The sequence below is a fragment of the Camelus bactrianus genome, chromosome 19, assembly GCF_048773025.1.
Source record: "Camelus bactrianus isolate YW-2024 breed Bactrian camel chromosome 19, ASM4877302v1, whole genome shotgun sequence".
Lineage (NCBI taxonomy): Eukaryota > Metazoa > Chordata > Mammalia > Artiodactyla > Camelidae > Camelus > Camelus bactrianus.
The window spans coordinates 15,346,583-15,370,852 of NC_133557.1; the positions used below are offsets into that span (position 1 = coordinate 15,346,583).

General features: G+C 44.0%; 1 protein-coding gene across 6 annotated transcripts in view; it reads left to right on the forward strand.

The window, feature by feature from the left end:
- Nucleotides 1-18,592, forward strand: part of ACTR5 (actin related protein 5) — a 34,752-nt gene extending 16,160 nt beyond the window's left edge. Inside the window, exons 8-11 of one of the 6 annotated variants that reach the window (XR_012500621.1) lie at nucleotides 144-276; nucleotides 1,364-3,041; nucleotides 7,097-11,822; nucleotides 12,573-18,592. Coding sequence is in view for 1 of the 6 variants with exons in the window: in XM_010958747.3 (XP_010957049.2) it covers nucleotides 144-276; nucleotides 1,364-1,621 (391 nt within the window). In the remaining 5 variants the exon portion in view is untranslated. The other 5 variants (XR_012500622.1, XR_012500623.1, XR_012500624.1 and 2 more) reach the window with 5 other exon arrangements.
- Nucleotides 18,593-24,270: the final 5,678 nt, after the last annotated feature.

The following is a 24,270-nucleotide window of genomic DNA, read 5'->3' on the forward strand; positions in this document are numbered from 1 at the left end:
AAATGGAAGGTGATTTTTGTTGTTTTTTTAACTTTGTGAGTAGTATTTTCTGGTTTGTACTGAGAGCTTACATTTCCACATCCATAGTCTCTTCTAATGTTCAAGTTGGAGGGACTGTAGCGGAGGAGTGGTTTCTGTCCTAGGTACCCAAAGGACGTTCAGGAGCTGCTGGTTCAGAACGTTTTCCTCACTGGCGGGAACATGATGTACCCTGGGATGAAAGGCAGAATCGAGAAGGAGCTTTTGGAGATGAGACCCTTTCAGTCTTCTTTTCAGGTACCAGTTGTTCATGCAACCAGGCTGGTCCGAAAACAGCATTAATTATTTGTTTTCTGATTGCAAAGGTAGTGAAGTGTAAATGAGAAAAATTCCTTTATACTTCCATGATCCAGAGAGAGCCACTTTTGACGTTTTCATGGCTTTCCTTCTGGTCTTTAGTCTGTGGTTAATTTTTTTTTTAATTGAAATATAGTTAGTGTGTCAGTTTCTGATGTACAGCATAATAGTTCAATCATACATTTACATACATTTATTCATTTTCATATTCTTTTTCATTATAAGTTACTACAAGATATTGAATATAGTTCCCTGTGCTATACAGTATAAACTTGTTTATATGGTTAGTTTTCAAAGCAGAATGGAAATCACATTTTTGTACTCCTCTGTTTTGTTTTGATGGACAAAGAAAGACCTGCATCCAATAAAGATTCAGAGCATACGAAAGCGTGGACATTGAGAATAAGGCCTTCTCTTTACCCAGACCCCTGTGACCCAGACCCCTGGGTCTCCTGAGGATGAGGTGTTTGCCATGTAGAATGTGTAGGGTGGGGTGGGGTGGAGAGAGCATTTCACACAGGGACTAGCAGGAACGAAGGCTCAGGGGCCAAAAGCTTGTTGAGGGCTGAGCAGTAGCTGAGTGTGGCTGGAGTGGTTGCAGTTTAGAGGCTGGTAGGGCCCATGTGGTGCAGGGATCAGGTCCAGGAAGGCCCTTGTCCAGGTCGAGTGCCACCGCTGCTCCTCTCACCATCTGACAGCTCGTGGTCAGTAGCATGGGATCAGGAGGCAGAGCAACTGGTCCCCGCCTTACATCCGACTCCCCGCCTTGGCCCCAAGTGGCAGGTCTCCTACGGATAGAATAGCTGACAGTTGCCGATCCTGGGAGATCATGGCTTTGCATTCTTGTGTGCTTTTGTAGAGAGTCAAGGGCATTTCAGCTCAGCTCTCTTAGGGTGCAGAGATAGACCTACCCCGTCTTGGGATCAGTGGAGCCCCCCTCTGTGTATGTTTCTGGGAGTAAAGTGTAGCTGGACCCACCAAGCACTCAGTCCCTGAGCCCTGATGGGAAATGCCCTTCGTGTTTCAGGTTCAGCTGGCCTCGAACCCTGTGCTGGATGCCTGGTACGGTGCTCGTGACTGGGCCCTGGACCACCTGGACGACGAAGACGTCTGGATCACCAGGAAGGAATACGAGGAGAAGGGAGGTGGCTACCTCAAGGAGCACTGTGCCTCCAATGTTTACGTCCCCATCCGCCTGCCCAAGCAGGCCTCACGCTCCTCAGAAGCCCAGGCATCAGGCAAAGGCTCGGGGGCCAGTGGAGGCGGTGCCAGCGAGCAGGCGTAGCCGAGGGGCCCCTCCAGGGACCTTCAGCCACGTCGGCCAGTGTGACAGGGCAGTGACTGTCGGATGTGCCCGACCCGAGTCGGCTGGGAACATTTGGCTACAAGATGGATTTCTTTCTCCTGCGGAGAACAGTTAAGAGCCACTGGGAGCTACCCTTCAGAAGTGTGTTCATCTGGGGACATCTGCAGTGAAGGGACTGTAAGAGGCTGCTGGCTTTGCTGAGCTGTGAATGAAGACAGTATGGGGGACGGGGATGCATGAGCTGCACAGGCTTCCTCCTCCCTGCATTTTAAAGCCTTTTTTGTTTTTTGGGTTTTTTTTTAATCCTTTAAATTTTGTACTGTCAGTGTAGATATTCTTCCAAATTTATTAAAAATTGTGTAGATGCCCAGCAGGGGGCATTCTTTCACATACACAGGAAAAGGGTACTGTTCATGGCAATAAGAGCAGTCACCCACGAAGTCTCAGGGGCTGGAAATACGTCCCCCCTCCTGTATGTCTGCTCAGGAATGAAAGGGGCCCAAAGAGAGAAGTCACATTGTACGAAGTCACTCTGTTAGGGGCCTGCCTGGGGCCCACTTCTGAGTGGGCAGGTGGGGGGCTAGTAGCCCAAATATTGTTTATATTTTCTTTGCTGGAAATTTTTCCACCACATGAGACTTTCCTACAGTTTTTAGAAATTTCTGTCCCTGTGAGTTTCTTGGCTGCTTAACTTTTTCAGGCCTTTTTGAAGAAAGAAACAGACTGGAAAGGGTTGGTCCTGTACCCTTTTCACAACCTCACATTCCCTGGACCTTTGCAGCTTCATCTTAAATGGACAGATAACCCCTCTCTTTTACAGAGATCGTTTGGTGAGAATTTTAACTCAGACACCAGTTATCAAGCCCAGAAGGCCCCTGAGCTGCTAGCATCCTTGTCACAGAATCCATACGTCTAAATCCCATGGAATCTCTAGCCCATCCTCTGATGAGGCTACCTCAGAACCAGGCTGCCCATACAGTTTACCAGGGATGATCGCCTGCATCTCCAGCTCTCAAGGGCTGAGATGCTGAAGACCAGAAAGGGGCAGTGGTGGTGGAGGAGGAGGAGGAAGACTCAGGCCGACTCGGGATCTCCCAAGCCCTTGCCAGGTAGCACTCAGCCATCCACAGCTGGGCCCAAGGACTGATGAGACAGTGATAACGAGCATGAGCTGTCAAGAAAGGACAGTTGCAAAGAAGGCCGGACCAACCTCCATGGGAGAGGTTTTCATATCACATTTCCAGGAAGAGGAGTGATGCTAACTACTGTTAGGCCTGGGGAGACGGGGGGCTTTCTCCCATAGGCAACACTTTATTTTTAAACGCCTGACCAGCAGCAGTGAATGCAGAGGAGTGCCATGGAGGTCAAGCCTTGCTGAGAAAGGACCCTGGGTGGGCAGGTAAGCTGAGACACAGCAGAGTCAGACAGCAAGTGTTAAACTAGGCCTGAAACTGGGGAAGTGGGCTGTGATGAGGCTGAGCCTTGAGCTCTCCCACTTTATCTCTGACCCCTCACACTGAGCGTGCAGTGACCTCCCAGGACACCCCTCACCCTCTCACACAAACCACCAGCTGAGCACTCATCATGATACTATGAGCTTTTTCTCTGCCCCAGGGTGGTCTCTTATAAACTGTCAAGCGTTCCCTGAGATCATGATGTTGGTTTCATTCAGCCTGGAGAATCCACAGCCCAGTGCTGGACCTGGAGGGTGCTGAGGGCTCACAGGATCTTTACTGAATGACCAGCTGTTTGGGTAGATAAATGAATGATGAAATCTCTGAACAAAGAAAATTTGAGAATAGCTTGTTCACTCTGTTAAGAGGAACCATACTGAGGATGTCCCCTCAGCCAGGGAGCCCTACTCATGGAGACATCTTAAGTCTTCCCTTTGACCCTGCCAAGACTGTTCCAGGATAGAAGGTGGATGTGACTATAGCTGAGTGGTCTGGGGGCAGCTGTGAAGGATCAGACACCCAGAACCCAGCTTCAGGCTTTTGTCTAGGGTTGTGGCAGGAGGAGGTAGCCCAGGGAAGGGAGAATCTGTCTTAAGATCAGACTTGGCTCTGGGGTTGAGTCAGGGCAGCTCTGAAGGTTGGGTGGCCACGTAGAGCGATCAGGGCCTCTTCCTGGCTAAGATGTGGTAGGGGTATCCCACCGACCTGCTCTGCCTTCATCCCCCCCACCCCTTTGGACTAAAACAAACTTTTACTGTTCACAGAGTTACATCTGAGTTGCAAAATCTTTTCCCCTGTACTTCCCCATTCATTCTGGGCTGCCACAATCTGACAAAGTGTAAGGACACATTTTTCTTGCATTTGTAGTGGAGCCTCTGCCTTCCTTTGCATTTTGCCCTTTCTGCCTCCCATGGGCATCTCTGGAAATAAACAGTTTTACCACAGCTGCAAAAAAAAAGTGGAAAGGTAAGAAAATAGGAGTTAAGAGTGAAATAAATGTTAAAATATGGGCAGAGAACACTAAACCAAGAAATGGAGAAAAACCAATTCATTCAAATACAATATGCAAAGATTATTTTATGCCTACCTAAGGGATTAAGTGAATAAGATGAAGTCTTTCATTATAGAACTTTGTGACTGAATCATTTCAAGAAAATTAGAAAATGAGAGAACAGAGGATTAAAAATGTAGGCAAAGAGACTGTTTACTAAATAAGGTTTCTTTCCCCCTGAGCACACAGCTGCTCTGTATTTCCCAGCCTCCCTTGCAGTTATACATGTAGCCACTGGAGTTCTGGCCAGTGGAGTATCAGCAGAAGAGGTGTACACCATTTCCAGGGCTGTCTTTTACAAACCCCCTACAAGAGCCCCTCTTTCCCTGTCCCCTGGCTGAACAGAGAGCAGTCTTAAGACCCAAGAGGAGCACGGAGCCACAACATGGAAAGAGCTGAGTCCTTAAAGGACTGCTTGGAGCAGAGGCCCTGCAGATTCTTCACTACATGAGAAATAAACTTACTGTATGAAGCCACTGAGAGCTTTGGCCATATCTGTTATAGCAGCTTGCATTATTCTAACTAAAACTGTAGGTTAAAAATAAAAATTTCATTAACTTCATGTTAATTAGGAGGGTTTGTTAAGGCAGAAAAGTTTTAAAATAATATGAAATAAGGAGAACAGTGTGACAGTCATCCCCTTAGTTAGGAAATGGGAAGAATTCCTTTTATAGTGCAGGAAGATCAAGTGAGAAAGTGAAATCACCCAGGGATTCCAGGAAACATGGGACTAAGCTGACCCAGAAAGACCCCTTGCGCCTGCTACAAGGTATACAGGAAGTTGATATATATAGCTTAAAAAGCAATGCTGAACTTAGAATCATAGATACCATGAAAAATCATGGAAATCAGAAATTAATACCAAAAATCCAGACTGGTAACCGAAAGTTGGCACCGAGGCAAGCCTTAGGTTTCAGAAAGAGTCATAAGTCCTTGGGGTGGGGAGGGACTGCAAGTTTTAATGCCTAAGCAGGGACCAGAGATGTAGCCTGGGCCCTCCTGAAGGGAGGAAACTGGAATAAACTCCCCAAATAAATAATACTAACTCCGCAAGAGTAGCCGCAAAGAGACTAGAAATAGAACCAATAAATCCAAACCCTTGGGAAAGCCAAGCCCAGTAGTAGAAGGGAAGCTTGGGGGCGGGGGGGTGGAGCAGCCTCGTTAATACGAAAGTAAAAAGTAAAGTGGCATAAATGAGTTCAAGTATGTTAATCATAATGTGAATAGATTAAAACTGGCCTGTCAAAAGAAAAACGAGGAAAGAAAAAAGATTGGATTGAAAATACGCTATATAGCTGTAAACTATAGACAGATTTACAATGTAAAGGGCTAGAAGGTAAACCAAGCAGACGGATACGAAACAACTGATCTGCTATAGCCGGAGTAACATCAGGAAAACAGTCTTTAAAGGAAAAAAATATTATTAAAAAGGGACTCTTCGCTTAGTAATAAACAGTTCACACAGAGATATAACAAGCCTGAACCTAACCTGTGTGCCTCAGATAAAATAGCCACAAAGTGAATAAAGCACAAATTGACAGGATTGTAAAGTGAAACTGACCAGTGGAAAGTGCCCAGGAGGCTCAGGATTCAGGAGCTGCGACGACGATGAGACCCAGGAGTCGGGTAGGCCTGGCACATCTGGGCTCTGGGCAAAGTCCAGTCCCCTTGGTGCAGCAAAGGGGGACTTGAGGCTCGGCAGCTATACCTGGACTCCTAGCCTCCCCCTCGGGCCCTCCCAAGGCCTGGGCTCACTGGAATGTTGGCTCTGGCGTTGATGGTCCCCAGTCCTCTCTGAGAATGGCTGTGTTCAGGAGGAAGGGAGACCTTCAGCTGGAAGCCACATCCTTTCTTCCTCTAGCAGCAGGTGTACCCCCTCTGCTTTTCTTCCTCCTGCCTCTGCTGGCGCCTCTGGCCCTCAGAACTCTTGTGGGTCAATCTTAGAGTAGAAGCAGACAGAGGCTGTTGGATAAAACCCAGTAGGAAAAACAGGCAGATAATTCCATCAAGTGCATTCTGGTAACTTGGGGGTGTCTGGGACCCCAGTCTTCCTGCTCCCCCACTTCATTCTTTCCATTGCTTCCCCTCCAGCAGCCGTTGGCAACCAGAGCAGCCCCAGGATTTCCTCTTGTCCAGCAAACCTTAGGGGCATAGGAGCCTGCCCCAGCAACTCTGCCCTCTGTCCTTTCATCACTTATCTGCTTGGTGGCCAGGACCCTCACCTTGGGGAGCAGCTGAGGTCAGGGAGGTCAGGGTGGGCATCACAACTCAACAAAGGCAGCTGAGCCCTGGGAAGTGGCAGATGGACACTGACCTACTTACCAGCTTTTCCCTTTCTGTTCCCTCCTTCCACGAAGTCCTCTCCTTTATTCTCCAGTTCAGCTTCTTTTTCTGAGCACCCAGTGTCCCAGGCTCTCTTCTCTCTGCCCCTCACTTGTCAGTGCTCTTTTTCCTGTCTCAGGCTCAGGGAACCCCATGGAATCTGACTGTCCTGGTGACACCAGAGACATTTCCCATACCACACATTTTCACTGACCAGTCACCATGAGGTCAAGATGAGTCTGTGCTATAGGGAAAATAAGGGTGGTGGAGTGGGTTGAATAGTGTCTTCCACCCCTCAAGTGCTATGTCCAGGTCCTAAGCCTGTGAATGTGACCTTATTTGGAAATAGGCTCTTTGCAAAATAAGAATCTTGATGTGATATTCTGGATATAGGGTGGGCCCCCCATCCAATGAATGGTGTCCTTGTAAGAGGAAGGAGAGGGAGCATTGACAACAGAGGGACAAAGCCATGTGAAGACAGGCAGAGATGTGGTCACAAGTCGAGAATACCAGGAGCCACTAGAAGAGGGAAGAGGCGAGGATGGACTCTCCCCTAGAGCCTGCGTGGGGAGTATGGCCCCCGTGACACCTTGATTTGGTATCCAGAATAAATCTCTCTCATCTTAGGCATCAAGTTCGTGGTGATTTGTTTTGGCAGCCCTGGAAAACTAACACAGTTGGCCAGTTGAATCTGGGAATGAACCTGAGTGTAGAGGGGAAGGTGTGAAGCCATAAAGAAGTAAATAACTTGCCCATAAGATGGAGGAGTCCTAGCAATAGCAGAATCTGGATAACAGACGTAGAGGTCTACCCCCAGGTAAGCACTGACGATGAAGGAGAAGGGAGAAGGAAGAAGGGGCTTGGAAAGTACACAGGACCGGAGCAGGCAGTCCTGGAAAGGCACCCTTTTGGAGGGTGAGGGGGGCACCTCGGAAACCCGAGGTGGGGTGAAGGGAAGCACAAAAGGGGCTGACCCTCCGAGACTTACCAAAGCGAGGCTGGACCAGAGGAAGCTTGACCATGTAAAGGTGCCAGTCAAGAATCTCTCATCACAGCACCAGGAGGGGGAGCACTTGAGAAACGTGGAAAACCATCCAAGCCCCCTCCCTGCCCCACTCTTTATCCATCTCCTCCTGCTAATAGTTGTTTAGGTAAATCTAACATGCTCAAATATGAACATTAATAAAATTTCAGCCTCCTTATGGGGATATAGTAAAAAAAAAAAAAAGACCAAAAATTCAAGCCACTGTAATGCAAACATTCCAACATGAATTAAAGATAGACAAGACAGTGCAGATGTGAGGACACCACAGAACAAATGAAACATTTCGTAGAGGTAGATGTGAAATGGAAACTTTGCAGGACTCAGCAAAGAAATGGAATAACAAGGAAAAATTATCTCACAAACCTTAATTCAAGATGCACATGGGTGAAGATGTTCAACTGAAAAAAAAGGGAAAAACTTGAAAGAAAATAAGAGGAAGTTATAGTGAAGGAAAAGAGGTAATGGAAATTGAATCAAATTGGATATAGTTGAAGAAAATACAACTATATTGAATTTTGTATTGAAGAGGAACTGGAGAAAAACAATGGAACAAAATTAATATTTAAAATAGTAATTCAATAAAATTTCCTCCCCCTGAAAGGAAAACACCTTGAATATAAATGCTGTAAAGACACACTGTGTGCATGGTTGGGAAAATTGACTCAAAAGTGTCAACTCTAAAGATCCTAGTAAAATTATTATGTCAAACTCTGGGAAAGGTGCTAGTTAAAAAAGAAATCCTCTGGCCTCTAGAGAAAAAAGACAAGATGGCTCATATAATAAAGAGTAGATGGCATCAGCCTCTTAACAGTAGCGTGTAATTCTAGGAAATCGATAAAAAGAAATTGAACAATTAGAAAACAAAACTCCTTTTGCCACTTTGGGAATTTGCTATTGGTGTCAGGTGTTTTGCTGTTCCTTGTGTTATAAAGCCTATATTGCATTGTTAATGTGGTTCTGTTTAGTCAGTAGGCTTTTGGAAAAATCTAAAAAGATGGTCTTCCACATTTACCTACATGTCGACTTTCTGGTACAGGAAAATCGGGTGGAGGAGGACATTTATTTGGCCACTAATCTACGTTTGCGCCACCTTCTTAGGAATGTGGAACGGGATAGGGGAGGGGGCTTCTCTGGCTGGTGCCTAGTATTTCCAGAGGAAATGCAGTGGGATTCTCCTGGCTGCCAGTCCTCAACCTGGACAGGAATTGGGAGATGAATTCAGCTGCTTGGCACGCTCCAGCCTGCATGACGTGTTGATAAACGTCTGGCTGGGAGTGGGCTTTATCTTATCTTGCTGGCCCTTCCTCAGCTGCGGATTGCCTGGGAGTTGGGTTGGTGGGCCTTCCCCAGCCTGGACAAACTGCTGGAAACTCTTTAGTTTTCGTGGTGGGGTGAGGTAAAGCCCCTCTTTACCTGCTGGATCATCCCCCAGCTTGGGACACTTAAGCAGTCACTTGGGTTGGGTTTCATCGTAATTGTTTTAAATTTGTAAGGCTTTATAATCCAGCAATATCCATGCTATGGTCACTATTCATAGTAAAGGGCATTCCAAGAGAATGAACTAATTCTTTTGTTGATAGTGATTCTGTCAGCCTTTGTCAGAGACATTCCTTTAGCCATTGTCAGAAGGTACACCCGAACGCTTAAGTATACAAATAAGAATCTGAATAAAGTTGACTGCAATATTTACAGAGGTCCCCAGGGGGAGGATGACCTGGCCCTTTTCTTGGCAGCTTTTCCCATATTCTACATCTGACAGTAGAAATCTCTTACAAGATCATTGAGATAACAGTGGGAAATTTGGGGTCTTACCAATTACACTGAGTTAATCCTGGCATCTGCTCTGCATGTGCCATCATAGGTTATGGGAACAGAGTCTTTGGTGCCACCTAACGGCTTTCTGGGGGAGCAACAAAGATGGGGCTGATTTTGAAATAGGACCAAATTTAGAAGAGCTTCCAGAGGAATCTGGTTGGATGAAGAAGAGCAGAGGTGTATCCTGGGAACGTGAAATCCCTTGGTTTTGGTTCTTTGTGAATTCTGGAAGCAGGATCTTAAAACTTCTCACGGCCCTTTTCTTTAACATGTTCCGAGTTTGAGTTTGTTCTTTTCACTCCCTGCTGTTTAGTGGGATTCCAGGGTTTGGCCTTGAGAATGGAGAGCCTCCTTACTGACAATTTGTAATGAAGAGAATCTCAGAAGGAAAAGAAGATGTTCCCTCTTCCCCTGCCAGTTTTGAAAAGCAGACTGTTTCTTGAGAGCAGTAGGCAGCTAGTCCAAAGAGCCTGTTCTGATAAAACGTGGGACTCTCATCCTGTTCTGATTGTGGTTTGCAAATGGTAAAAGTAACAAAAGACCTTTAAGTCACCTGGATTTCAGAGAAATGTAGTCATGTGCTGTTTAAAAACATCTTTTAAAAAATTGGCAGCCTTGCTTAATTATATGTTGCGCTAGTAATAACATTTCATTTGACAGCCCTGTTTTTAACAATGAAGGTACAACTGTTTTTGAGTTATCTGTATTGGCCAGAAGAGCTTTGCAATTTCCTTCTTCCTTCTCCTGTGACTACAAGTTTAAATTAACAGTACATGTTTTGTGTATTTGGCTTTGGAATCATGTTTATGTTATATACAACTATGAAACAAACAAGTTCAATCAAAATGAAAGCACAATCCTTAAAAATCAAAATGAGAATGTTTAAAAATGAAACTGATTACTATGTATCAAGTTGGTAGTTCCCTCACACAGAGAGGTCTTATTTTAATTCTTTAATTAGATGACTTTAAATAGGTGACTTTAAGTGACTTTTTTCACACATGAGAAAAACCCAGTATTTGAACGGACATCGTTAGTGGGATATATTCTAAGAACAAAAGAGAGCTGCAAATAAATTTTACTGTGTTCAATAATTATGTTGTTAGTAATAGCACTGGTATAGTTACTGTGAAGATATAAATGTATTATGTATGTATATGCAAATAATTATATTAATGTTGTTAGGAACCAAGATTTTCAGCGTAAATTATAAGGCATAAAAATATAAAATCAAAAAATTAAAGTCCTGTAATCCTAAATTTGAATTACAGATGCCATTATGAATACAGGATATATTTTCTCTCTAAAAAGCATTAATTTCTTAGCTGAAATATGATCTAGAGATAATGAACAGCCCAGTATCAAGGAACACCCCTAGTGTGGCTTCTCAAATACCGTTTCTCATTAAAAGGAAACAGGGCTACTTGGAGAAATGGCTGATTCCAGTTCTGGGGCAGGAAATATACAAGATAAGCCTGGAATATCTTGTTGCATCAGAAAGCAAAGAAACTATCAAAGACTGCTGAAGACTCCAGGGATCATATCAAAGGAACTCAGTGGCTCCCACCCTCTGGCCCAAAAATGGAACAATTTGAGCATGGGAAGGAATAAAAATGAAGGATTAAAGCATCGAATATTAAAATCCATGAATTCATCATTGGTTACATTTGAAGGATCCAGCTCGTAATTTTGAAAACCGATAAAGAGAAAGAGGAGAAAGTAGCAGGCACTGCTCCTGTCTTTCCTGTGCCAGCGGACCCCATGGTAACCAAGTAGATGATAAGGGGTTTTATAGAGGATTTTCGTTAATACGTGAAGAAAGAATGATAGAATACCATTATTTTCTAACTCCTGATTGTGGCAAGAGACAGTGATCATCAATGACAGCTAAAAACCATTTAGTGAAAAGCTGGCAGGGATCTTTGTAACGTATGGATATTGTGTGCTTCTGATGTGATACAGTGTCATCCATAAGGTATTCTTACAAAAATTGTTAATCTGAATCTGATCAAGCCTCCATTTAACTGCCACTTTATTGGAAATACTAGGGACAGAGAAACCTTGTGTAAATCGGGGTCCCAACAGGAAGCAGATGGTGCACTCAGGTTAGGAAAACAGGAAGAGGGTTTATTACAAAGGTGAAGGCAGAGCGCGAAGGATGTGTGGGATCCTGGGATGAGTGGTGTAGAGGCCTTTACCAGTAGGAGGGAGACATTACCAGAACCTGGAAGGGGAGAGGGTTGTGTGGAGCAGCTGTCTTGAGAGGAAGTCACCTTCAGTCCAGAACACAGCCCATCCAAGGTGGGCCTTGCAGGGACGGAGTCGGGGAAATAAGCACTCTGATCACATTCTTCTCCCTCCCTCCCACTCCTACCAGGGCTCCCTATTGGCCAAACCCAGCTGATGCCAGAAGGCAAGCGAGCCTGGCTGCTATAGCCTCCTGGGGCAAAGCCCAGGGTGGACAAGGGTGGAAGGAGGATCTGCATGGGGCAAGTGAGTAAAATGTATCACCAACATGCTAACACCACGGGGTTGCCATCAGCAAAATACAGCACACAGTAAATTCTTCAGGACAAACAACCTTCTTTTCTTCCTTCCATTAAATAACCTGCGAAGAAAGGGGAGAAGGGGCAGGGTGGGGGAGATTTATCAGTTAAACAACTTTTTCTCCCTTAACAAATAGATTTCAAATAGAAAGAAGGGGACCTGTAAATTAAAAGACATTTGAGCTAAAACAGTTACGAAGTATAGACCTGTGGGTCCTGATTCTGACAAATCAACTGGTAAACAAGATCAGCTCCTGAAAAAAATCTGGGAAAGTTGAACACTGTCTGGACATGTGTTATGTGATTATATGAAAGAATTATTGATAGATTTTAATTTTTGGATATGATCGTGATATGGAGAGAGAGAGAGAGAGCAGTAGCTTATAGAGATACACCCTGAAGTATTTGCAGATGGAATGGTATGTCTGGGATTTGCTCCAGAATAAACCAGTGGGTGGAGGGGAGTGGAGGGAGGCACAGATGACAGAAGAGCGGCCATGTGTTTATTATCATGAATGTGGAGGGTAGGTACATAAGGGTGCTTTATACTTCTCTCTCTGCTTTTGTCTGTTTGAAGTTTTCCATTAAAAGAAACAAAAGTAACACTACTTTATCCAGCCTTGTTTTGTTTGTGATGTAGCAGATATTATTCAAAATCACTGCAAGTGGAGTTGCTTCTTTCTTCTCTTTTAAAAAGGTATATGCAAAAAAAAAAGTATGTGCATGTATATATGCCACAAGCATGACAAACACCACCAGGAGAATGCAACCAGCCTGTCCACTCCAATGCCATCCGTGTATCCAAAGTTACACACACTTGTTACACAAACAGTAGCAGACGATACACAGTGTAACAGCATACCCAGCCAACCGCGCCCCGTAAGTACAAAGACAGCTTCCACATTCTTTTTTCCTTTCTTTCTTTTTATGTTATGTTTAATGAAGAATGCATTCGCAAGTTTCTGAAAAAATCACCCTCCAACCCTTTGCTCTTTTCTACTAAGAAATGTGATACGGTTGCAAACGTTTTCCCGTAACGGGTGTTTGTCATTGGATATTTGTTGAGGTGTTTTTCCGTGCAGAATTTGTTATAGATTCAAATCAAGCAATCTTTTAAAACTGCTTTTGGGTTTCATGTCATACTTAGAAAAGCCTTCCTCACTCTGAGAGAATGAAAAGAAAACAAAACAACACCAAGCCCTATTTTTTCCCCAGATATTCCTGTTAAGCCTTTTTATGTAAAAAATAACCTGCATGATGGCATAAAATACAAATGGACAACCTAACAACTTGTAAGATTAACAGTTGTGCAGTCGTGATGGTCAAGAAACGGCACTGCTTCCCCTGCCCTTCCTGGCCAGGAGCCCCCAGTATGATCTTTCCCAGTCAAAATCTCCTTTCCCCTTGCAGTAACCGCCATACCAACTTGTGGAGTATTCCTTTCTGTGCGCTTTATAGTTCTACCACCGAATTATGCATCTCTACACATTGTCTGTATGTGCATCCATGGTGCACGTAGCCACGACTCATTCATTCTCATTTCTGTATAGTATTTTATTGTGTGCATGTACCATGATTTATTTATCCAGTTGGAATTCATCTTCGTGTAGGTTTGTGGTAGGTCTCCAGTGGAATTTCTTTTCAGATGACTAGTCAATTATCCTAACAGTATTTATTGAGTAATCCATCTTTTTGCCACTGATTTAAATGCCACCTTTATTATTTATTAAATGACCTTATATTTTTTTGGTCTACTTCCAGACTCATTCATCTGCTCCATTCATCTCTCTGTCTATTTATGATCTCATAATGAACTGTTACTCTCACTGTATTATACACTTTGTGGTGTGGTAGAGTTTACCTTTTCAGATTTCTCTCTCTTCTCTCCTCTCTCTCTCTCTTTCTCCAGGACTTTTCTTGATTTTCCTGCATGCTCAGTTTGTTCCAATCAAGTTCCAAAGTAATCCCACTGGAATACTTACTTGCATCCCATTAAGATTATAGATTGAAAGATGAAAGTTGTTATCTTTTCTTTATTGAGTCTTCTAACCAGAAATGGGAATGTGCCTTTTTCCTTTGTTCGGGTCTTTATGTCACATAATAGACTTCAGAATTTTTATTCGTGTATTTCCATTCTTTGTGAAGCAACTCATCCATTTAAACATTTGAATAGTATTCCATTATGTGTCCTGCCAAAATTTATGTAATCCACTTTTGAATGGCATTTGAATAAATCTGTTTCCAAGATTATTCTGTTACAAATAATGCTGCAATAAATAGCCCTACAAACACACGTATTTGGGAAGGACACACTGCAAGTGAAACTGCTGGGCCAAAGGATATTTTAAATGTTGACATGTTATCAAATCACTGTCCAAAAACAATACCAATTTACATTCTCCCCAAAGATATCCACCCATTTTTTTTCACACTTTGACTAAACCTCTGTATTTATCATTTTAAAAGCTTTTTCTAGGAATCAGAAAAGTATATCACACTGTGGTTTTAGTGAATACTTCTTTGAATTCTGGTCATTTATATTTCTTTTGAGCCTCCCCTATTCCCACCCTTTGCCTACTTTGGTAACCGGTACATCTTCTTCGTATATGTTCTTTATTTTGTGTGTGTATCTTTCATTTTATTAAATTATTAAACATTGAAGTCTACTTTAAAGTCTCACATTACAGTTTTCTACTTTTCTTCATAAAAATGTCATGGAGGTTGATTCCTAGACATCTTGTAGATTTTATTGCTGTCTGTCGTAAATGGCATCTTTTTTAAAAGGACTTTTAAAGGACTTTGTTTGCTGCTGGTATGTGGGAACATAATTGATTTTTATCATTAATTTATTGATGTTGCATCTAACCCCTGAAGAACTCCCTTGTTAGTTCTAATGACCTGAGTGGAGAATTTGTTGTATTTTTTTGAAAAAATTTTTTATTAAAGTGTAGTTGATTTATAATGTTAGTTTCAGGTATACAGCAAAGTGATTCAGTTATACATATATCCATATATATACACACACATTCATACTCACACATATATGTATATTTTTTCAGATTCTTTTCCATTGTATGTTTTTACAAGAAATTGAATATAGTTCCCTGTGCTATACCGTAGGTCCTTGTTTATCTATTTTGTATGTATTAATGTGTGTCTGTTAATCCCCAACCCCTAATTTATCCCTCCCTGCCCTTTCCCCTTTGGTAACCATAGTTTGTTTTCTGTGTCTGTGAGAATCTGATGGATTTTTTTTAACATATAAAATGATAGACATGTTCCGTGTCATGTGATCGAGTAATTAAACAAGTCTTGTGACGTAGAATCCAGGAACTGGGGAAAGGGAGACACAGAACTGCAGAGTCTGGAAGGAAGTGGAAGGAGTAGGGAGAGAGAGACAGAAGAGAGAGACAAGAGGAAGAGAGACAGGAGCTGAGCAGAAGGGGAGGACTTTGGAGATGTGACACAGGTGGACAGGGCAGAAAAGAGGGTTCGAGTAAGTGTTCCTGGGGATTTTGTGTCTGTATTTCCCTTCATGGTGCTTGAGGAACAAAAGCTGAGTTATATTGTAGCATTTGGTGGGGGTGGGATTAGGGGCCTGGATCGTGCTGCTGTGGCAACAGCAGTGTTTTGAGACTGGACCTCGTGGATCCTGGCTGCAGACGTGCACAGACCAACCATGAGACTGGGTCTAGAGCAAACGAAATAGAGAAAAAGGAATGAAAAATACTATATGGATATAATAGGACAAAGACTGGATTGCAAAGAGGCAACATCATGGCCATTCTAGCATAAAGAGAAAATCCAGGATATTAAAGAGTAGTTTGCTATCATGAAAAAATAAAAAGCAATATGGTGATAAAATTATAAAATAAATCAAAGTAAAGTTAAAGTCTATAATGTCCTCCATATACAGTACAGGATTATAGCAGGAAAGTAAAATAATCATTTACTGGTAATTAATAAACAATATTTAATAATAACCATTATTATTGTTATTATTGTAGTTTTCTAGCTAGATCTGGGCTGGAATTCTGGATCCTCCGCTCACAAGCTGTGTGAATTTGGGCAAAGAAAGGCATTTCTTGGAGGGAGGGTATAGCTCAGTGGTAGAGCGTATGCTTAGCGTGCATGAGTTCTTGACAGTACCTCCGTTAAATAAACAAACAAACAAACCTAATTACCTCCCCCTACAAAAAAAGAAAAAAACTAAAAAAAAGAAAGGCAATCCCTGAGATTAGGAGGTCACCGAAGATGGCAAATCTGAGACAAAAACACAGGCTTGTAGAAACAAGACAAAACATGCACACTGGCTTATGACCGTGGGACACATAGGCCTCAGCTGAGATTCCTGGACCAGGTGGGCTGGCCCGGCCATCCCCTGCGCTTGGTCTCTCATCCTCAAGTCTACCCCGGTTTTGTCCACAAGGTGGCAGTGTTCCAAGAGAGCCAGGCACAGTGCACAACCGCTTCTTTTCAAGCTCCTGCTGATTTGCTGATGCCCCACTGACCACAGAGGGTCACACAGACAAGCCCCAAGTCAATATGGGAGGGGGCTATACAAAGGTGTGGCTATCATCAGGAGGTGTGGTTCCTTGTGGACCATTAACGTCATGGTGTTACCATGTAATGTACAGTGTAACGTGCAAGGCATACCTGGCCCTCAGCCTACTCATAAGCTCAGGTGAGACCTTCCCTGGAGCAGCCCAAGCATAAGCAGGTGAGACCAGCACATGGGACCAGAGCTGGTGCAGTGGTGCAGTGTGAACGATTGCTGGGGACTGACGCCTTGATAAGAGGATTGAACCCTGGGTGGGGGCAGCACAGAGGAAGCCGTCAGAGGCCCAGTGAGGAAAGAGGTGACGAACGCAGACTCTGGAATGGGCAGACCTGGGTTCAAGTCTTGACTCTGCCACTTGTCCTGCGGCCCTGGGCTAGTACCTGCCTCACTTTGGCTATGGGCTTCTTCATTCATAAAGCTGGCCTCACAGATTGTTGTAAGATTACATAAGATGAGTAGAACTTAGCCTGGCACAAAGAAGCAGTCCATAATGGCAGTGGTCATGGCCAGTGTGGCAAGACTTGTGGTAAAGACGATGATGATGGTTGGCTGGGGATGGCATCAGGGATGCTCTGGATGGGTGACTGAGTGGCCCATGAGAGAAGGCAGTCCGGGGCATCCCAGGCAGAGGACACAGCATATTGAAAGGCACTGGGGTAGGTTGAGTATGATGTGCTTGAACTCTGATGCCGTTGGAGCGTGGGGGGCAACTGGAGAAGGAGTGCCGTTGAAGACTGCGTTTTCCCAAGATGGCCACAGGAACATGTCCCATACCACACGCTCTTCCAACAGTGTGACAACATGAGCTGAATTGTATACCCCCAAATTCGTATGCTGAAGCCCTAACCCCAGTACCTCAGAACGTGACTGTATTGGAGACAGGGTCTTTAAATAGATGATTAAGTTGAAGTGAGGCCATTAGGGATTGGCACCCTAATCCAATCTGACTCTCGTGCTTATAAGAAAAGGAAATTTGGACACACAGAGACAGAGGGGTATGTGTGCACCCAGGGAAGACCATGTGAGAGCACAGCAAGAGGGCAGCCACCTGCAAGCCACGGGGAGAGGCCTCAGGAGACAACAAACCTGCCAACACCTTTTCCTGGACCTCCAGTCTCCAGAACCGTGAGAAATGAATTTCTATTGTTTAAGCCACTTGGTCTGCAATATTTTGTTATGGCCACCCTAGGAAACTAATCCAGTGACCTTGATCTCCCCATCCAGTGGAGGCTTGTGTCCTCTCCCCCTGCAGCTGGGTGGAGACATTCCTGCTTGGACCCAGCTGCCATGCTGTGAGGGAGCCCAGGCTAGCCCACACGGAGGGACCGCATCAAGAGACCCATGGAGAAGTTCCTGCTGACCATCCAGGCGAGATCCTAGCTGACAGCAACGCCACTCAGTGACTCCCGCTCCCAGATGTTGAGTCACCCCAGTCATTGAGTCTTTCCAAGCTGATGCCCCAGATGTGTGGAACAGAGGCAGGCTGTCCCTGCCATGCCCTTTCCAAATGTGGGACCCACCAAATCCATGAGCACAATAAAATGGTTGTTTACCCCACTAAATTTTTGGATAGTTTGTTTCACAGCAACAGTCATTCTCGAAGGCTTTGGTTTTTCCGGAGTATTTACCGCCAGAACGGTGGTGGTACAGCACAGAATGCCTCTCTCCATCCAGAGCACCCCCAACTTTGACAGAGAGCTGTTGCTGTGATGGCCAACAGAAGGAATGCACTGTTCTCCTTTTCTTTTTAAGAGAAGCTTCTTCTTTTTCTTTTTTAATTGACGTATAGTCAGTTACAATATGCCAGTCTCTGGTGTACAGCATAATGTCCCAGTCATACATATACATACATATATTCATTTTCATTTTCTTTTTCATTAAAGGTTATTACAAGATATTGAGTGTAATTTCCTGTGCTATACAGAAGAAATTTTTAATCTGTTTTTATATATAGTAGTTAATATTTGCAAATCTCAAACTACCAAATTTATCCCTTCCCACCGTCTTTCTTCTCCAGTAACCATAAGATTGTTTACAATGTCTGTGAGTCTGTTTCTGCTTTGTAGATGAGTTTGTTAGTGTCGTCTTTTCTCTTTATTTAGATTCCACATATGAGTGGTATCATATGGTATTTTTCTTTCTCTTTCTGGCTTACTTCACTTAGAATAACAGGTCCATCTATGTTGCTGCAAATGGCATTATTTTATACTTTTTTATGGCTGAGTAGTATTCCATTGTATAAATAAACCACAGCTTCTTTATCCAGTCATCTTTCCATGGACATTAACGTTGTTTCTCTGTCTTGGCCATTATAAATAGTGCTGCTATGAACATTGGGTACATGTATCTTTTCAAATTTGAGTTCCCTCCAGATATATGCCCAGGAGTGGGATTGCTGGATCATATAGTAACTCTATTTTTAGTTTTTTGAAACTGTTTTCCTTATTCTTACTCATTCATTCACTTAATCATTCCATTCATTCACAATCCAGGAGGGTGGTAGGGATTACTACCAGCTACACTTTGATTTAGTGTCGTCTAAAAAAGCATAATCTAACATTACTGTTTTTTCTGTGCTTTCGCCTTTGCTCATGAGATTTCATTTATAAAATCCACAACCCCTTACACTCTTCCCCAAAACCCAAAATTCTCAGAAAACTGAAAGATTTTTCATCAGTTTGCAAAAGCTCCCTGAGTAGCTAAACCTAATCTGAATTGACCTAAGGCTATTTATAGTCTTTCATTAACATTTTCACAGCAGAAATATTAGTGTTTGATTATGGGGTGCCGCCCTATATTCTCCTCTAGGGCTGCTACACAGCAGACGACATTAGTTCTCGAAGTGGGGGCCCCAGGCTAGCAGCAGCATCTGCATCCCCTGGGGACTGGTTAAACGTGGGAACTCTCAGGCCCCACCCTGGACCTATTGAATCAAAACCTCTGGGATGGGACCCAGCTGTCTGTGCCTTACCGAGTCCTCCGGGTGACTCTGATTCATGCTCAAGGATGGAAATCACTGAAACGGGGTATATGCACCATGTTACATTCCTAAAACTCTGAAGTTCTGACTTCCAGGGCGCATTTGGCACTTATGGTTTCAGACGAGAGATTTCTTGCAGACCTCTATTTTGAAATTTCAAAATTAAAGGAAGCCATGAGAGTTTATGTTTAAAAAAGAGGACAGAGGTTTCTTGTGGAAATGGAGGAAGAATGTGATTAATAATGATCCAAGCTGACTTTTTCTGAGTGTTTTTAACCTAATAGGCACTGTGCCGAATCTCCTTTCACCAAGTCCACACAATAACCCTAGGAAATAGGTATTTTTATCATGCCCATTTTATGAATGGGAAAACTGAGGCAAAAGGAGTGAGCAACTGCTAAAGCTTGGAGAGGGCCACCACCAGGAGCCATGGCCTTCAGTAGAAAGACACAGCCAACTTAGATGGCCCTATTTCTCTTGCCCTCTGATCTCCTGTTGGTACCTCCCTTTGGCACCTGAAAGAAGCCAGAAGACAAGGGAATCCTACAGTTAACCACAGTGGTGCAGAGCAGGGTGAAGGATGGAGAAGGAATCTGTAGTGGCCGTTCTACCGCGTATGTACGTTTCATAATTGGATGCTATTGTGTTTGAAAATAGAAAAGTATCACCCTGCAAGTATCCATTTGCAACCTGCTGTTTTTTCCCTCCACTCACATTTTGTTTTCTGGGTTTATCTGTGTTGATGCAGGTAGCTTTATTTCAGTTCATCTTCTTTGTTGTTTAGGATTCCATCATATTAAAAATGCCCCTTAATTCATTGATGTCCATTCCCCCATCAGTAGACATTCAGAACGCTGCCAGTCCTCTGTGATTACAGATAAAGCTGCAACGAATATCTGCTCCTCCAGAGCAGGGGGGAGGCCTTCTCCAGGCCAGGTACTCCTAAAAGTGGAGTTGCTGGGTCACAGGACGTGCGTATCCAACTTTCCTACATGATGCTAAATTTCTCTCTCCAGAAGTTGTACCAGTGGTCCTCCAACCCCAGGAGGTTTCTGTTTCACAGTCCTAGCCTGTTCCAGTATTGAAAGGCTTTTTTTTTTTTTTTTTTTTTTGCCATTTCTGACAGCTGTCGACATCTCTCTCCTGAATGTTTTATTTGCGTTTCCCTAATAATCCCAAAGTTGCCCATCTCTTCAACCAATCTGTTGTTTGGGGATAAACATTTTGCCTTCTTTCTCAGGCTTTGCCTCTGTAGCTTGCAAGCCTGGATTTCTAGAATTCCAAAAGACCTTTCTTTTCTCTCTCGTCCGAGGCAGTAACACATGCAAAGTGCTTCAGCTTTCTGGAGACTCCCTGCGCTGTGGATACTACAGACTATTTTGCAGCTGAGGACTGAGGAACCAGGTGGTGTCTGTCCTTCCCCAGAAGCAGAGTGACGACAGCTAGATGGGTGCAGGGCTGCGGGCAACAGGGGCAGCAAGAACAAGACAAAAATTGAGGGAAGAAAACCCAAATCTCAGTTTATAATTTCCAGAATATGATCCTGCTGCATTTTCAAGCGCTGTTCATTGAAGCCCATAATATGTTCTCCCTCAGACCTTCAACAGCCTTGTAAAGGGTCGCTTCATTCATTCAACAAATCCTTCCTGTGTTCCTCCTGTGCGCCAAGCTCTGTCAGGCCCTAGAAAGTCAGCGGTAAACAAAACAGACGTGGTTTCTGACCAGCGGCGCTCACCATCTCTATTAGCGTGTTAGGGCTGCTGTAATGAGCAACCACACACTCAGGGCTGAAACAACACAAATTTATTTTCTCATAATTCTGGAGGTTAGGAGTCTTGAGATCAAGGCATCAGCAGGGCTGGTTTCTTCCAAGGCCTTTTTTCTTGGCTTGTAGGCGGCCGTCTTCTTCCAGTGTCTTCACGTGGTCTTTTCTCCACCTCTGATCTCCTCCTCTTATAAGGACACCAGCCCTATTGGATGGGAGCCCAACTCTCTGACCTCATTTTCCTTTCCTCACCTCTTGAAAGGCCCTGTCTCCAAATATGGCCTCACTGTGGGGTATGGGGGGCAGTTAGGGCTGCAACGTATGGCTTTGGGGGTGGGGTGGGGGGCACAGTGCCGCCCATAACACTGTTTAATGGGAGAAGCAGATAGGAATCCAACAGTCACAACTATGTGTACAATTACAACTGTGGTGCCTGAGGCCATGAGAACCCAAACCAGGGGGTTTCTAGGAAGGTTTCTCTGAGGAAGTGACATTTGGGCTGAGACCTGAGAGAAGGATGGGGGTGAGCAGGGGAAGAGCGAGCAGCAGGCCAGGCAGAGGGAAGCGGATGTGTCAAGAGATGGTAGGGCCCGGTGGGGTGTTGGAGGAGCCCAAAGCATCTAGAGGCACAGTTGCTGGGGGCGCCTCTAGGGACGGTGAAGCCTTGGGCCAGACTGAAAAGACCCTGGGCACTCCTGAAGAAATACAGATCCGGGCTGCACTCCAGGTCCACTGAACCAGAATCTACAAGGGGAGGGCCTCAGGAATCTGCATCCCTTCCTACTCCCCCAATTTTTTTTTTCTTTTGAAAGATACCCAACTTGCAGAGAAATTGAAAGAAAAGTACAAGGAACCCTTGAATACCCTTCACCTAGATTCACCAGTTGTTAACGTCTTGACACATTTAGGCTTTTCTTTCTCCCTCTGTCGCCCTCTCCTCAGCAAGCATCCCCTAAGAATAAGATAAGGACCTTTTCCTCCGTAACCGTAATACCATTATCACGTCTCAGAATATTAACATTAATCAGTAATGTCATCTGATACCCAAACAAGAGTTCAGTCCTCAGTGGTGTACAAAATTTCTTCTATAGCTATTTACTTTTTCAATCCAGGATCCAAAGTCCACACATTTTATATATATATATATATATATATATATTTTGTTGTTGTTGTTGTTATGTCCCTTTCATCTCTTTTAATCTAGAATAACTTGCTGCCTTAAAACAATTAGCTTTTTAAAAGAGAGCCCCGGCTTGTGGAATGCCCCACATTCTAGATTTGTCTAAATTTTCCTCATGATTAAAATCAGGTTAAGTATTTTTGGCAAGAATATGACATAGAAGATGTTGAGTACACCTTCTTGCATCACAAGGGGGCACACAATGTCAGGCTGTTCCGCTCTCCATGATGCTGGGTTTGGTCGCTGGCTAAGGGGTAGACTGCTGGTTCTCTGTGTTGTGAATGTAACTTTTTAATCAGTAACTGATCTGATACTTTGAACCATGTGAATATTCTGTTATCCAACTTTTCACCCAGTGGCTCCAGCATCTCTTGATGACTCTTGCCTCCTCAATCAATGATTACATTGGTGCTTGCAAAGTGGCTTCTGCATTTTTTAAAAAATTGAAATATAGTTGATTTACAATGTTGTGTTAGTTTCTGGTGTACAGCAAGTGATTCAGGTATGCATATACATTTTCTTTTTCATATTCTTGTTCATTATGGGTTGTTACAAGCTATTGACCATATCTCCCTGTGCTATCCAGTAGGACCTTGTTGTTTATCTATTTCATATATAGTGATGTGTATCTGCTAATCCCAAATTCCTAATTTACAACCCCCCCTTTCCCTTGGGTAACCGTAAGTTTGTTTTCTATGTCTGCGAGTCTGTTTCTGTTTTGTAAAAAAGTTCATTTGCACCATTTGTTTTAGATTCCACAGATAAGTGCTATCATATGATACTTGCCTGCATTTTTAATAAGGGCCCCATGTGACTTTTCTACTCAGGGAGTTTGGGAAACCCTGGTTAAGTCAAAGTAAGGGATACAGGAGAATGAGGTGTTGCTATCAAGGTAGCCGGAGGCATTAGCTAAGATGAATCGTTCAGAATCAGTTAAATGCATATTGCTAGGCCCCATCCTACACCCAAGAGTGAGAGAGGGGTGCAAAGGAAAGGCCTAGAGGAAGCAGCATTTTAACACCGTCTTCCTTTCCTTCCCCCTTCCCCCCCCCCCCGCGCCAGGTGATTCTGTGCTCCCCAAAGTTTGAGAAAACAGGCTTGGGGCTGAGGCTTAGTTTAGCCTGGCTGCACCTTGCATTTTCCACTCCCCTAGGGAGTTTTTGTGATCTTTGTATATGTTTTTAAAAGTAAGAGCCGCACCTCCCAAATCTGATTCAAGTGGCCTGTGGTGCAGCCTGGACATCAGCATGTTTAAAAAGCTTCCTTGGTGACTCCAACGTGCTGCCAGGGTTGAGAGCCACTGGGCTAAGAGAGTTCTCTCTAACCTGAATATAAAAATGAAAACCGACTTCCCCTGTTCCTGGTTCCCCTTAAACTGCAGCACAGGACTGAGCGACATGGGGCTGAACTCACCTGCTACCTGAAAACATCTGGTGTTCCCTCCTCACCACTTAAAATGGGGCTCCCATGGTGTGCTCTTTGGGGCGTTTACAACAGCACAGGTCGAAGAAAGGTCACTTCCCTCAGAAGCACAGGGACATGGGAGAAAATACACAAAGACAGGCAAGTATTGTACAATCATAGTTTTGCAGATCAGGAAACCAACACTCTGGAAGGGGAAATGACCGCCAGCGAGTTCACGGCAGAGCCCGGGCTCCTACCCAGCACGCGTTTCTCCCACTTGGTCATTTTCACTGGAACCCACGGGCACCCTCTGCACTTCTGGCACTTCTGTTGGTTGGTCCTGGCCTGGAGCCAGCATCTTCACCATCAGCCACTTCTCCAGGCTTACTCTGGACCAGGCACTGAACTCAGCGTTTGTTGAATGAATGAATGCAGCCTGCTCAGCACTTGCCCACTGGTTGGCATCAAGAAACAGTGGATCAGATAACTTCTAAAACCAATCCCC